This window comes from Mastacembelus armatus, chromosome 20 (assembly GCF_900324485.2).
Source record: "Mastacembelus armatus chromosome 20, fMasArm1.2, whole genome shotgun sequence".
Taxonomy (NCBI): Eukaryota; Metazoa; Chordata; class Actinopteri; order Synbranchiformes; family Mastacembelidae; genus Mastacembelus; species Mastacembelus armatus.
Window position 1 is genome coordinate 3,594,324 of NC_046652.1, and position 13,469 is coordinate 3,607,792.

At 38.1% G+C, this 13,469-nt stretch overlaps 1 protein-coding gene across 1 annotated transcript in view; it reads right to left on the reverse strand.

Annotated features, from left to right (window-relative positions):
* Positions 1 to 3,030: 3,030 nt before the first annotated feature.
* The window catches only part of ofcc1 (orofacial cleft 1 candidate 1), a 73,341-nt gene continuing 62,902 nt past the window's right edge, over positions 3,031 to 13,469 (reverse strand). The window contains exons 20-22 of the mRNA XM_026292851.1: positions 10,290 to 10,490; positions 3,254 to 3,386; positions 3,031 to 3,104 (exon numbers count right to left, since the gene is read on the reverse strand). Coding sequence (XP_026148636.1) covers positions 3,031 to 3,104; positions 3,254 to 3,386; positions 10,290 to 10,490 — 408 coding nt within the window. The remainder of the gene's footprint in view (positions 3,105 to 3,253; positions 3,387 to 10,289; positions 10,491 to 13,469) is intronic.

The window sequence follows — 13,469 nt, forward strand, 5'->3', positions numbered from 1 at the left end:
AAGTGGAAAAATTCAGCTTTTGAGCAGCATTTGTATTTCTCTGCAGACCAACATTGTGTTGCACAAAAGGAAGACGGGGGCAAATAGAGAGAGCAAAAGGAAAACAGAGGCCTTGAGTAAAAGGTTTAGAAAAATGGAAGGAGTAAGGTAAAACAGAGAGAGACAGTGTCCCTGGCTCTCTGCTTTATATTTATTAGAGTACTGCTTGAATTGGGGGGGGGGGGTTAGTACTCTCACTGTTAATGTAGTGATCTCTAATTGTAGTATTTATATGTTGTGGTTAGTGTCAAAGGCAGGCAGAAGGACAGGATGCAAAATGAGAGTCTAACAAGCAACATCCTGTCAGTGCTGAAAATACACCAAAATAAACGGGTCACACACTAACAAACAATCAAGGAATTCCAAGTAGGCCGCAAACTGAGATAAGATGAACTGGAAGAATGGAATTGTAGTATTTTTTTTAAATTCGTAGTATAATTTGTAAGATACACTTTACAGATGGATCTAAAAATGTAATTTTTTAAATTTTAATTTTCTTCTTTTTCAAACGGGGACTTCAATTAGACTCTATCATTTTTCAGTAGATCAGAAACAAGGTGTTTGATCTGTGTATGCAAAGGAGTGAATGGGTTATGTGTGTGTCCATATGGACTGTGCACCACGCCCCTGGGCATCGACTGTAATGGTTTAAACATGCAGGTGAGGAGCAACTTCAAGGCCAAAGTAAGGCGTGTTCCTGATAATGACAAGCACCAATGGTCGCTATCACCATCCAACAAAACCTAGAAGTTGATGTGTAATGACTGCCCATAAAGGAGAATCATCATCAATGACAATGACAGGTTATTAAGATCTGATTTTAGAGGGGCTATGGCTTTAGTATGATAGGTTAGCTATTCATAAAACCTTTAAAGCCTGGCCCTCAACGACATCAGTCCTGATCCCCATCTCCCTGCGCCCTGTGCCAGAGACACATGCTAATAAGCTCACAACCTTTAATTAAGCAATATGTGTAAGTAGGCGGCCATTATGGCCTGATTTGTGAGCCATTTCATTACACAGAGCACCGGCTAGCAGACACATATTCAGTACAAATCAAGCTGGCCTGAATATTATCCTGCTTAATGTGAGGCCAGTACTGATATTTTATCACTCTCGCTCTGATTAGTGACTTTTAGAACATTCATTTTTCATTGTGTTGAGGCACCTCTGAACACAATGAACTACATTTATCAGAAATGTTGCCGGGCATTGTTTATTATTTTATAAATAGATTGTCACATGTACTCTTCATATTTATTAATGTGTATTAATTCATTTAATTCTACAGAAGTGTTTTTTGTATCTGTTATTATGACGAGTCAACATTCGGCTTTCAACATTTGCCCTTTTGACCATGTGAAGACATTTCTTTCTGTTATTAAATGGTATAAGTATGGTTAAAAAAAAAACAACATATAAGCGATATAGTAACAAGTGCAGTATAATTGTCAGGATCTAAGGAGATTGGGCACAAAAAAAACTCCAATTAAATCTTTTATTCACCCAAATTTGAATGTCCACATCCATCACCTGAATTCAATTGTAAACACAATGAACATACTGAAATGAGAACATTTATATATGTCTGACCAGACAAAGAACACGAGGAGGAGGAACAAAGAAACACTACATGTTACACAGATTTATTAAAATAACACTAAATGTGAATTTGTTACGCAGTTAGTGTACTGTTGCAATATTATTTTGTCTTTTCTAATTTAAGAACATAATTTAGTTTATATTGAGAAGTTTTTGACTTTTTATCTCTCTAATCCTAATGAGTTGGTTGTAACCAATTACCACTGTGGCGGTATACAGGAAAGTCACTGCCCGAGGCTTTCTTTTGCAGGAGGAATGCTACTACAGGACAACTGTAATGAACCAAACAGCAGGAAAATCTCTACTCATTATTAATGTTACATAAAGTGTGTTTTATAAAACAATGCTAACAGTTTATATTTGTAAATTGTTGTTAACATCATCTAATGACACAATGTTACATGACATGGTTTGCGAAAGGACAAATTGATCTACGCACATTAAAGACTTTTGACTGGACTGAACTTACATAACTTAAATGTACAGTCAGAGACTCTAGCTAAAGGTTGCTGGGATATTGGTCCCACAAGACGTTTCAGTCAGCGTTTCGCAACCTCACCTCTCAGAGTTCATGAGCCTACAGTAAAGTGACAACAATCCTAGTGACTGGGGGAAGAGCTTATGCCAAAGGAGACATATCAGAGTCCAGTGCATCTGCCCCTCATAGGTGACTTATACTCTAAAATTAAAATTCACATGGCCATGTTGCAGGTCATATTCCTATACAGGTTGCCAATATAGGCCTCACATTGTTTAAAAATGCTTGAAACTTGAGTTAAAATATACATTTTCATTCAGTGTCATGAAAATGTAACCTTCCAGGAGGTTAGAACAATTTTAGTACAACTCCACAACAATGTCCAGATGTTATAGGTATGGTCAGAACACAAGGAGACATTTTCAAACTTGCCATGTAGCCAAATGTCCATGAAAAGGTTCATTTAGCAAACAGGCTAATGTGACATTGATAATGTAATTCACTACTATAACATTACCAGAAAGATTACCAAGTTATTAAATTGTTATATCATAACAGTTTTCAGTGTAACGTCAAAATCACTTTACCCACCTGTCTAGTAGACACAGGTTTTGCCTGATCATAGCTCCTCCCTTACAGTTTTTCTCTGAACTCTAGCTTATCTTTCCCCACTATGCTGTGCATGAGCAAGAGTGCTCCATATGCCAATTTGCTGAAATCAGCCAGTCCAACTCTAATCTTTTTCTCAGTTATTACAGAGTAACGGCTGTACACAACCACCTGGGGGAGTGCACAAACTGTAAGGCTAGGAAGAGGAATGTGTTTGCTGAATATGCAAAATGTATAATGAATTAGAATCGCTGACTATACCTTTAAGGGTCCAGCTATCACAGGTAGTCTTTACTTTAACATCATTGGTTCAGGTCTTGCATTGCAAAACTGGAGCCACACCTGCTTCCCCCTAATGGTTCAACACGATGGGACCCTGAGGGAATGAAACACCAGATGAAACTGTGTATCTTCTGTTAAGCAAACAGCAGGTAAGAAAGGTTAACACAGGTAAAACGGTCCCATGTGCTCTCAAACATAATGAAAAAAAAACCCAACATAATTAGTGATCAGGTTGCTACTTACTCCCAAAGAGTTTCTTCCATTTCCGTAACTCATGTGGAGCACTGTCCTTGTCCTCTCTTTGACTGGCAGAGCCCTGACCTGGGCAGGGCACCATCCTGGCAGCATTGTCCACAGCACCTATGTTATTAATCACCTTGTGAAAAAAAAAAAAAAAACATGTGGGCCACAGTCAGGAATACTTAAATATGACACAGAAACTTGACAATATCTGAGCTACACAAGAATGTTAAATTTCTGATAAGCCCAGGGCCATATGTCTGAAGCATCTCAAAATACAGGTTGAACTTGGATAAGAGCAGGAGAACTGCTATATTCCTAAAGGCCTGTGAGTAGTGTTGTCATGCATAGTCTCTAAGGCTGTCCTGGTGCTTAGAGTGAACTTTGAGGAGAAACAGAAATGGAGACTTTATATGACACGTTACCTCTCGTCCCAGAGGGTAAGCAGCTCTCACAACTCTGGGCTGGCCTACTTATGCACTGTGATATAAAATGTAACCTAAATCTGACTGCTATAAGCAGTGATAACATGGGAAATTGTAAATATATAATATAAAAAAAATAAATTCAATAAAATATAAATCATAACCAAAATGTAAAAGTTAGGTCAAAATTACTTCTGCATTCTTTCTACAAATCTCTATTTTTCATAACAGCAGAATCAAGTAGTCATGTGAAAAATGTAGGCTGGCACTTTTCTAAAGTTGCAAATTACATGGATAGAGCAGCAATTGAGCAAACTTCAAAAATGTGCCACAGAGTGCATCCTTATCTAAAACTAGTATAAACTTGCAAGATAATTACATGCGGTGTACTTTGGAGAAGTCCTCCTGCTAAGCAGATATGGCTGCCAGGGAGGCATTAATCTCCTCATGCAACATACAGTAGTAGCCAAGGACATTCCCCTTTCTCTTTCTCACTCACTCTCTCAGTCTCTGTCTCTTGTGGTCACACACACCACATGAAGAACAGACAGCACATACACAAAGACACAGCAGACAGAGCACACTCACTTCCTGTATAAATCATATTCATATTTCTGAGGGCTGCCGATGACCTCACGGCAAATGAAGCGTGGTTCCTCAGCTCCACAGTAGCAATCAAATGTGCGGCAGAGTAATTACAAAAGAGGGGTAGGAGAGAGAATTGATGCGGTTTGTCAATTAATGTTGCTGCAAGGTGTTTTTCAAAAGGTTAACTTCTTCATATTCTCTGCATGCTAAATTAGGTTAATATTGGTCCAGCAAAGAGTGATCATCATGTGTAGATGGACAGCGGGCTGAGTCATGGTGAGCCAAGACAGTCTTTGTTAATGTGAGATTTGATGGCATATTATGATGAGGTGTCTCTTATAAAAGAGTAATCCTCTGCTCTTTCCAACTTTGTGTTTCACTGCTTCCTCACTTCATAGATTGATCATTAGTATTTTTATTAGTACTATCATCACCATATTTTCCCAGCTTTGTCGCAGTTTTTATAAAAAATACAAAATATAATCTCCTCTCCTAATTATACAAACCATGGATATTATAGCACATTAATCTCTGCTTGAGATTTAAGAAAAAACAAAAACTTGCTAAGTGAATAAAGTGCATACCTTTTGTTTCTGCGAACAGTGGAACACATTCCAAAAAAAGAGAGAAAAAAGCACAGCTGAAATTGCAGAGAAAAGTGTTTTTATTTATACAAGTCGCTAGAGATGCTAATCATCAGCGTTTTTTCCGAGCCATAAATAATTTGCGGAGAAAGGTAATATTCAAGCTGGCAGAGCCTTAGTTGTGCATCTTTAATGGAAGTTTTACAGAAGCTGAGCCAGTTCTTGCACATGCTGCTGCCTCCCATATGGAGGAAAGGAGACAAAAGGAGCACAGTTGGCTTGTCCTATCTTTTTATAAGTCCATCGACACTTAAATGCTAGCCTGGGAGAAAAAACGACACAGGGGGACATAAACCCACTGTGGTTTTAGGAGGGAAGATAATGACTTTTCCTGCATTAATTTCTTCATCAGCCATCTTGTTTCTTCAGACAGAGTGGTTATGAGGCCTTCTCTGAAGGTCCTAGGTTATATAGATACATTTCCCTGTATAATTTCAGCCCTAACAGTTGTTGTCAGCAGTGCATTTTGTGGGTTGGCAGCTGGGGAACATCTGTTTATAGGTAATGAGTGTTTGAAAAGCTACACCTCACTTTACCTTTAATGTCTTTTATCAGAGCGCACTGATGGGAACGTAGCTTTAACTTTTTGTTTTGTTGTGATTCAGCTAGAAGATTCCTTCAACATGGTCAATATTACAGACATCTGCCTTGGGCAACAGACTAAATGAGGGCATATGATGTATCATTAATATTAACTCCTTTAAAGAGTCAATAAAGGCTTCGTCATTGTTATATTTCTTACAACATACCCACGACTTCAAATTTACTCCTTTTCTTCTTCTTGCTAATGATGCAACACAGAAAGAGAAAAATACTTTCAGTCAACATAGCTAGTTAAATAATAGCTGAATAAACAACAGAAAAATTTAATTTCTCATGACTCTTGCTCAGCCTCTCACTCTCCAGCAAATCAAACAGGACACACCTCGCTGTTCTGTTCCTTCCAAACAGTGTCTAACAGTGTCTATAGCTCAGGGCACTTCTTCCAGGACTTGCTTTTTAAGGTGTTCGTTTAGACAAATTTTGGAAGTAATTTTAGGGTATTATGCAAAGCCGCTGGCCCCTGGAGCTGTGGTCATGTTAGTCTATGGGAGGAGCAAGTCCTCGGGGGCATTGGTGTCCAGGACACTGCCTGCGAAAACACAACTCTTTAAAGGAAATGAGCCATCCGTCAATATTTCCTCAGTAAATGGAAACAGACTTCTTAAGTAGCAGGATTAGTCTTTCAACTAACTGGTACAGAGAATTGAGTTACATTATTACACAGTCAAATTAAATTAAACATTTTTGTCACTGTCATCCTGCTTAAATTGCCATCTACAATGATGATCAAGATTCAAAAACAGACGATAAAACAAAGAATATACTAATAATAACAAAAAAAGCATATTGTCTGCCGAGCATGGTGCATGGCCTATATTAAAATGTTAAAATTAAAGTAATGATGTTTTGATATGTTGCAATAAAGCCTGTGTAAAAATGTCAAATATATGTTGGCATATCTCACTGAAAGAATAGCAAATTGTATTAGTTTTTATTGCTCAAACAGGATTCATGCTACATAGTACTTTGTCTAGTAATATAACAGTGTAACCACATAACCATAAAACATGCTATTATTCGGATAAGTGAATAAAGTAATAAGCCTATACAGGAAAACCCATAAAATTGCTTTAAAATGTCATAAATCTCAGAACAGAGGGGAACTTCTCTGCATTACTGTGGTCACTGCATCTCATAGTCGAGCCTTTTTCTATATCTCATTCTATATTTTTTTATCTATTTAATTTTTGTAGTGCCTGCATGGCTGTTATTTCTCTCTGAGGAGCTGTCACCTTACATCTGAAGGCCAGTTTGTACACAGCACCCTGTCACAGTGTGTATATTGCTGCCAGAATTATATAAAGCACTAATAAAATCAGCTCAAGTGTTTTTCCCAGCACTGGGAATGCCCCTTAGTGATTCCTAGATCTTGCTCTATACATAAAATCAGTCTTATATATTCAGGGGAGGATTAGTTTTGAATATGTAAAGTGAGGGTCTGTGCTGTGAGGCGAAGGGGAATGGCATAGTGCTCTCCCGGCGACACTGTGCATCGGTGTTATCGCTCCCCACTACCAGTGGGTGAAAGGGAATGCCACCGGCATGTCTTGCTACTGGAGGCCCCTGCCTGTTAAGTTGCAAGAAACAGACAGCAAAACCCAAGGGACACAGTGTGTGAGAAAAGAGAGCAACATAAAGATAGAGCATGCGTGTGTGTCTATGTGTTTCCCTAGGACAGTAACACCTATCTTTCACTTAAGGTGGCCTCTGTGAATCTCCCTTTGCAGTTTAAAGAATGGTGAGTCTGCAGAGTAAAAATGATTTCTCACAGTTGAAATGTCAGGAATTAATTCTGTTCTCAGTAAGCTGATATTAGTTTTGTGTGTGTGTGTGTGTGTGTGTGTGTGTGCATGTGTGAGGGGTGTTTATGGGTGTAGTCAATATATGTATACAATACTTCTACATCTTTTTGTAGGAGGTGAAGAGCTGTGTGTATCTGTTGCAATGTGTGCATGCTCAGTTTGGCTATATACAACTCTCTCCAGATGTCTCATCTGCTATGCACAGGTCTAGAGGCTACATGCACACACACGCACACACACACACACACACACACACACAAATTCACACAGAAATGGTGTGACACAAGTAATAAATATATCATGCAGTGTATTTACTCACATAAACTCACCATCATTCAAATTATGACGGAGAACCATTAGAACGCAACAAAGCCTCAGAGCTAATTGTTACCGTATATGACTCCCTCCATCCTCATTCCTCTGACATTCCAACTTCAAAATATTAATTTTGTTGGGATGATGCTGGTTGCTCTTGGGAACTGACAGAATGATTGAGTAACGAAATGAATTTGTCTTACTGCAGTAGTTATAACAAAGCACTACTTTTAATTAGGCAACAATTTGTGAATCAGTCTGTCCTAACCTGTCTTGCAAGAGCCTGCGTGAAAAGGTGCTAAATGTGAGTTGAAGCAATTACTATGCAGCTCAAAGTAAATTGACATAATGTGCTTTTTGGCTGCTTAAAATTACATTTCATCATAGGTAATAGCACATTTTTAAACAGGATTATGGACTGGCTTTTATATCATAGCATTCAAATTGTAAATGTTTGTTATATACAAAAAAAACAGCGAAAAATGTGAGTTTTGTTGACATAGATTTGCTAAGCAGTAGCTACTTGTTGAACTAAGTTTTGATTTGTTTCTCTGGGCTAATCCTTGAGTCAATTTTGTTTGAAAAGAAAAGAAAATGAATTAAAATCTGGTGTTGCCCAAGGAGAAAATTACAAATCAGTCAGAGTTAGTCACCCTTTCAGACCACAGAGCTGTACTCTTGTCTTTTTATGTAACTGATTAAAGAATAAGGAACTAGTTTATGCAACCAAGGAGGAGAGAGGAAAGGGGGAGTGTTTATGTCCTGTCAACCCATCTAACGTTTCTCTCTCTCTATATAGGTTGAAAAAAGTTGAACGTTGGAAAAATATTCAAATGTTATATGAATATGTTTGATCAATAAATTTCAGTTACTTGTAACCATCTAAACTTTGCCACTTTCCATAACCACCTACAACCAAAAAATAAATAAAAGTTTGTTGATATTACTTGACTTTTTTTTAACATTAACAGTCTCATTTTGTTATGTCTAAATTACATTTATCAACTCAATCAAGGCTTCCACATAATTTATAATATTTTTGTGTGTTTTATCCTTTGACACATATTTTTAAGATTTAATAATAATAATCACTGTCTTTATTTTAAATTTTAAAATGAACATTTATTTTTTAATATAAAGAAACACATTTAGAAGAATGTGTAGACTTGGCATAGGCATGGGCTCTCTCTGTACTTGTGGTCAGATAATTATTGCAATGGAGGGCTTCATGTGCCTCCATGTGGACTTCGTTTTCCACATCCTCCACTTATCAACTTCCTGCCCACAGACTCAGCATTTACAGTACCCATTGGTACAGTAATAGTGACTCATGTTATAATCTTATCAATAAAACCTGTGGCTGCACAAAATCCTTTCTCTCTCTACTGTGACATCCACTGTGCTAAGGATGAGAAACTCAAGACAAAGGACAAAGAACAAAGGACCATATTTATTTATTACATTACCACAGTCCTGGTTTTCATTGTAAGGTAGGCCAGTTTGGTTTATCTGGTAATTACCTGTTGCAAGCCAAGCAGTTTCAAAACAAGTAGAAGGCAATTGATTCCTTTTCCCCCTGAAACATCAGTGACTCTCAATCTCTCCATTGCATCAAACACTTTGCCCCCACCAGGTCCAACCTAGCTGTCAAACTAGGACAAGTAGGACTATGTACCCCTGCAAGCCACTGGGCCAGCTCAGCACTATTCTGCAGAAAACATGGATAAATACACATCTGGTTGCTTGTAAGTGCAATCACTGAGTAAAGTTGACATCAGGGCAACGTTAGTTACATGATTGCATGTTAACAGTGCTGATGAGTTTTTTTGTTTGTTTTTTTGTTTTTTTTTTTAACTCTGATTGAATTTTAGTCTAGATTTTGACTTTCTTTGCTCATTGTAGGTATTGCATACACTCTGCTTTTCTCTGCTAATGTGCCACATACATATGCAGTTCACTTTAACAGTGGGATTTCAATGTTTCAAGCAAGCTGGCGTAAAACAATCTGCTTAGAAGCCAGGTTGGGAACTCAATCTTCCCACCTCAGGCTCATAAACCTTTGTCTGCTCACTCTCACAGACACATCCTGATTCTCTCCTGTGGGTACAAGCTCCTGCTTCTCTCTTATTCTCTTTCTCATTTATGCACACACACAGATACAAACACACGGTCACATACACATTTGTATACACTCTCTCTAAACTAGGAAGAATTTATCATTTGTGCCTTGTGATTATTATTATAGTCGAAAAATGTTTGCTGTATTGCTTTTTAGTCTATTAGAAACCCCTTACATTATAATGAGGTTAGTTGGTTTTTACTATAATATCTGAAGCCATGTTAACAAAGTGATACAACTGACTTTAACTGAACAATAGTAATTTTGCAACATTTTATTTTGAAAATTTTAATTATTATTTCAGTGTGTAATTAATCTGCTATAAGACTAATTTGAATTACCTGCATTTCACCTATATAACTGATTTTAAAAGTAGTCTTTCATACTGCAGAAACCATTGCATTTAATTCCTCCACCAGGATAACACCCAGAATTGATCCAGAAAATCCTAAAACAAAACCTGTATTTCACAATTCCAACAGTATAACTGGAAAATTTATTGCATTTTAGAAATTGATGGTATATAATATGTTAATATCCCACCTCCACAATAGCACCATTTGGTCGGCGGAGGAAATGCCTGTATCTTTGTTTCAGCCCACTCAGATATAGGGTGTAGACTGTCACATGTGTGCAGGTCTCGCCCTCTGATAGTGGTGCACCCTCCCTTGGTGCATCATCACTGGTTACTGTGGAGCTTGGTGAGGTGTCTTCCAATGGACAGATATAGTCATAAACTGTTACCTAATAAAGCAGACACATGAAGACAAAAAATCACAAATGGTTGTACTACAATATACATACTGGAAGCTAAGAATGTATTAATAATGACAATGAAGATGAACAGATTTTTAAAGGTCTCTTTTTCTCAAACAAAAATCTAGGGCACATTCATTTTATTCTCCACTACAGTGTATACAAAGTGTGAGTGATATTACACAGTACATGTGGGGAAAAAATCACAAACAACACAACAGTATGTGCTACTAACATTGTTTTAGTGGGATGACAGAACATAAAAAAACCCAGGTACAACATATTAAAATCAGTCTGAAGCTTGCCATCTAATTTTTGCTAATCATTGTAATTGTATACAACTCTAGCAACCAGATCAGCAGCACTGGCATAGAGCACATGAACAAACTAATTCTCAGTAGGGCTTGATTTGTAGGAGGTAAAAGACAGGTCCACTCTTCCTGTAAAGTGTTGAAAGTAAAAGCTCCATTGTGATTCAAATCAGCATGCCTTTAGTTTTAATTCCAGGTTATTCTACAAAGATTTTCTAACATTGACTAAACAAAGTTATTAGTATGCCTTAGATGTGGTGAGAAAGAAATGGGTTGTAATATTGTCGTATCACAGGTGCCCTCACTCTTCCTATCGGTCCTTCAGCCTGTTTAAATGGACAAAGGTTCTTCTTGTGTTGTTGGGTGTCATTATGTGCTCCACACTGAACATGGACAAGAGAAGAAAAAATTGTGTGGTTGAGGTAAAGGCAAAAAGATCATGTCTGAGTAGCTCAATATTCCCCTGTGAGCATGATAATTATTGTTATTTAAAGGTTGGATTAGGAAATATGAGCTGAGATTGAACAGAAGGACAATTTGAAGGATGCAAAAAGGACCAAAGCTTAGAAGCAGATACAGGCTGAGCCCCACTACCAAGATTCAACAGTGTCCAGTTGCACTGTATTTTGGTGTCTGAATGAGAGTCGGCTCCATGGAAGAAGACCCAGGAAGACCCCACTGTGATGTGATAGGGTTGCTTTGCTGTATCTGGCACAGCATGTCATGAATCTTAAATTTGAAGAAGATGATCTGGTGAGAACCATACTGCTGAGGGTCAGAGAGTGCTGTTGTTTTGCAGGACAATGGCCCAAAATATACATGTAAAGCAGTGGATGAGAAGAAACCTCCTGGTATGAGTCCTGATCCTAATCCGTCTTTGGAAAGAGCTGAAACTTGGAGTTGAGAGAAATAACTTATCAAACCTGAGAAATTTGGGGCAGGTTATCTTTTTGAAAGTACAGTAGAAAGATACTAACTCTTTCAGATATGGTTTTATATGTGTAACCTTGGTAGCAACCTTGTTTTGGGTGTGTCCATATATATAAGAAGAGATACTCATCATTTCTGTAGCAATGGGGTTTTTATAGGGTCAGGTTGCTAGCCTGACACCCAATCCTTCCCTGCAGCACTTGGTATTCTGAGGCAGTTTCCCATCCAAGTACTAACCAGGCCCGACCCTCCTTGCCTCCTGAGGGTGGACAATGATGGGCATGACCAGGGTCAAGTGCGAAGGATTTATGTTCTGTACTAGCAGGACAATTATATAATCCAGTTTCTTTTTGTAATCTGATAATTAGCTGCAAAGCCTCACACACATACACAAGCATAATCCCTATGTATAAACTTGTATTTAATATTTATTTTAACCTTCAGACATAAACATGAAACTACAGATGCTGTGTGTGTGTGTATGTGTGTGTGAATAGTTTTGTTCATTTTTAACATGACTTAAAATTTATTTCTTTGTGTTTGTATCACCGAATGCTTGTGATTCATATAAATGAAAGCCTTATGCACACATGCACACACATGGTCATAAAGAGGAGGAAAAGGTTTTTCAAGCAGTTTGTAAACCTGAAGGTGACCCCCTAATTGACTTCATAATTACGATTCCTCTAAAAATACAGAAAAAGGAAGGAGGCAGACTCATTCAGCAGGCCATGAGTGGCAGGGTCAAGCTGAAGGAGAGGTTTAATTTGGTGCTATATGGATGTCACTCTGTAAATGGTTAGCCAAACACAACTCTAGGCACTTCACCGTGAAAACAGTGGGAACCATTACCCCACTTGTAATTAGAAACGTTGCATAAACTGCAAACCAGTCAGCCCCATGAGTAAAAAGGACCTCATCGTCAAAATGTCAGAGCCACAAGTGAAGAGAGAAAGAGGACTAGCCAAGAAAGGTGTGTGTGTGTGTGTGTCAGAAGGAGGTCTGCACGCAGGGATACATCTCTTCAACGCTAATTCAGATGCTCATTAGTGAAATCACCTCAACTGTGCCTTGCCTCTAGCTTGGCCTTGGCATATACAACTGATTACCTGGATTTTTTAAGTAATCAGCACCTCTGCAAGGCAACAATCAGTCTGTTTGGATAGTACGTGTATGTTAATTTGCTGCTTTTGTGTTTCTGAGGAAACAAGTGGGAGTTTGCAGTGAATTATGGGTCTCTTCCTACTGTATACTGTGGCTTTCAGCCTGATCGTGATACAGTGAGAAATCACAAACACATGTAGTTAAAAATGTGAAAAATAAAAAAAAGTGAGCAAAAAATGCTTCATCCTGTACTGGCCACAAGAAGTGTGCCTTTGACCCAGTTAAGGCCCCAGTCCAGGATTTTATAAATCAAGCTGTACTATGTTGATAGAAACAGCATGGATTCAGCCTATGTACTTTAAGTCACTTTGGTTAAACACACCTGCTTAAATTCTCTACTGTGCTGTGCATGTAATATGTATTTTAGCTTGCATGAAAATAGATTTCTTTGATGTTAGCCATGCCACCATCCTACACTAATTAGCACGTGAAATCCAGTTGACAAGACTAGACAAAAGCTTGAAAAGGTGTTTGTGTGTTTGGTTTGGGTGATGCCATTTCATGCAATGCACCATGGCTCTCAGAATGCATCATTGCTGAGACACAAAATGGAAAGAGCATT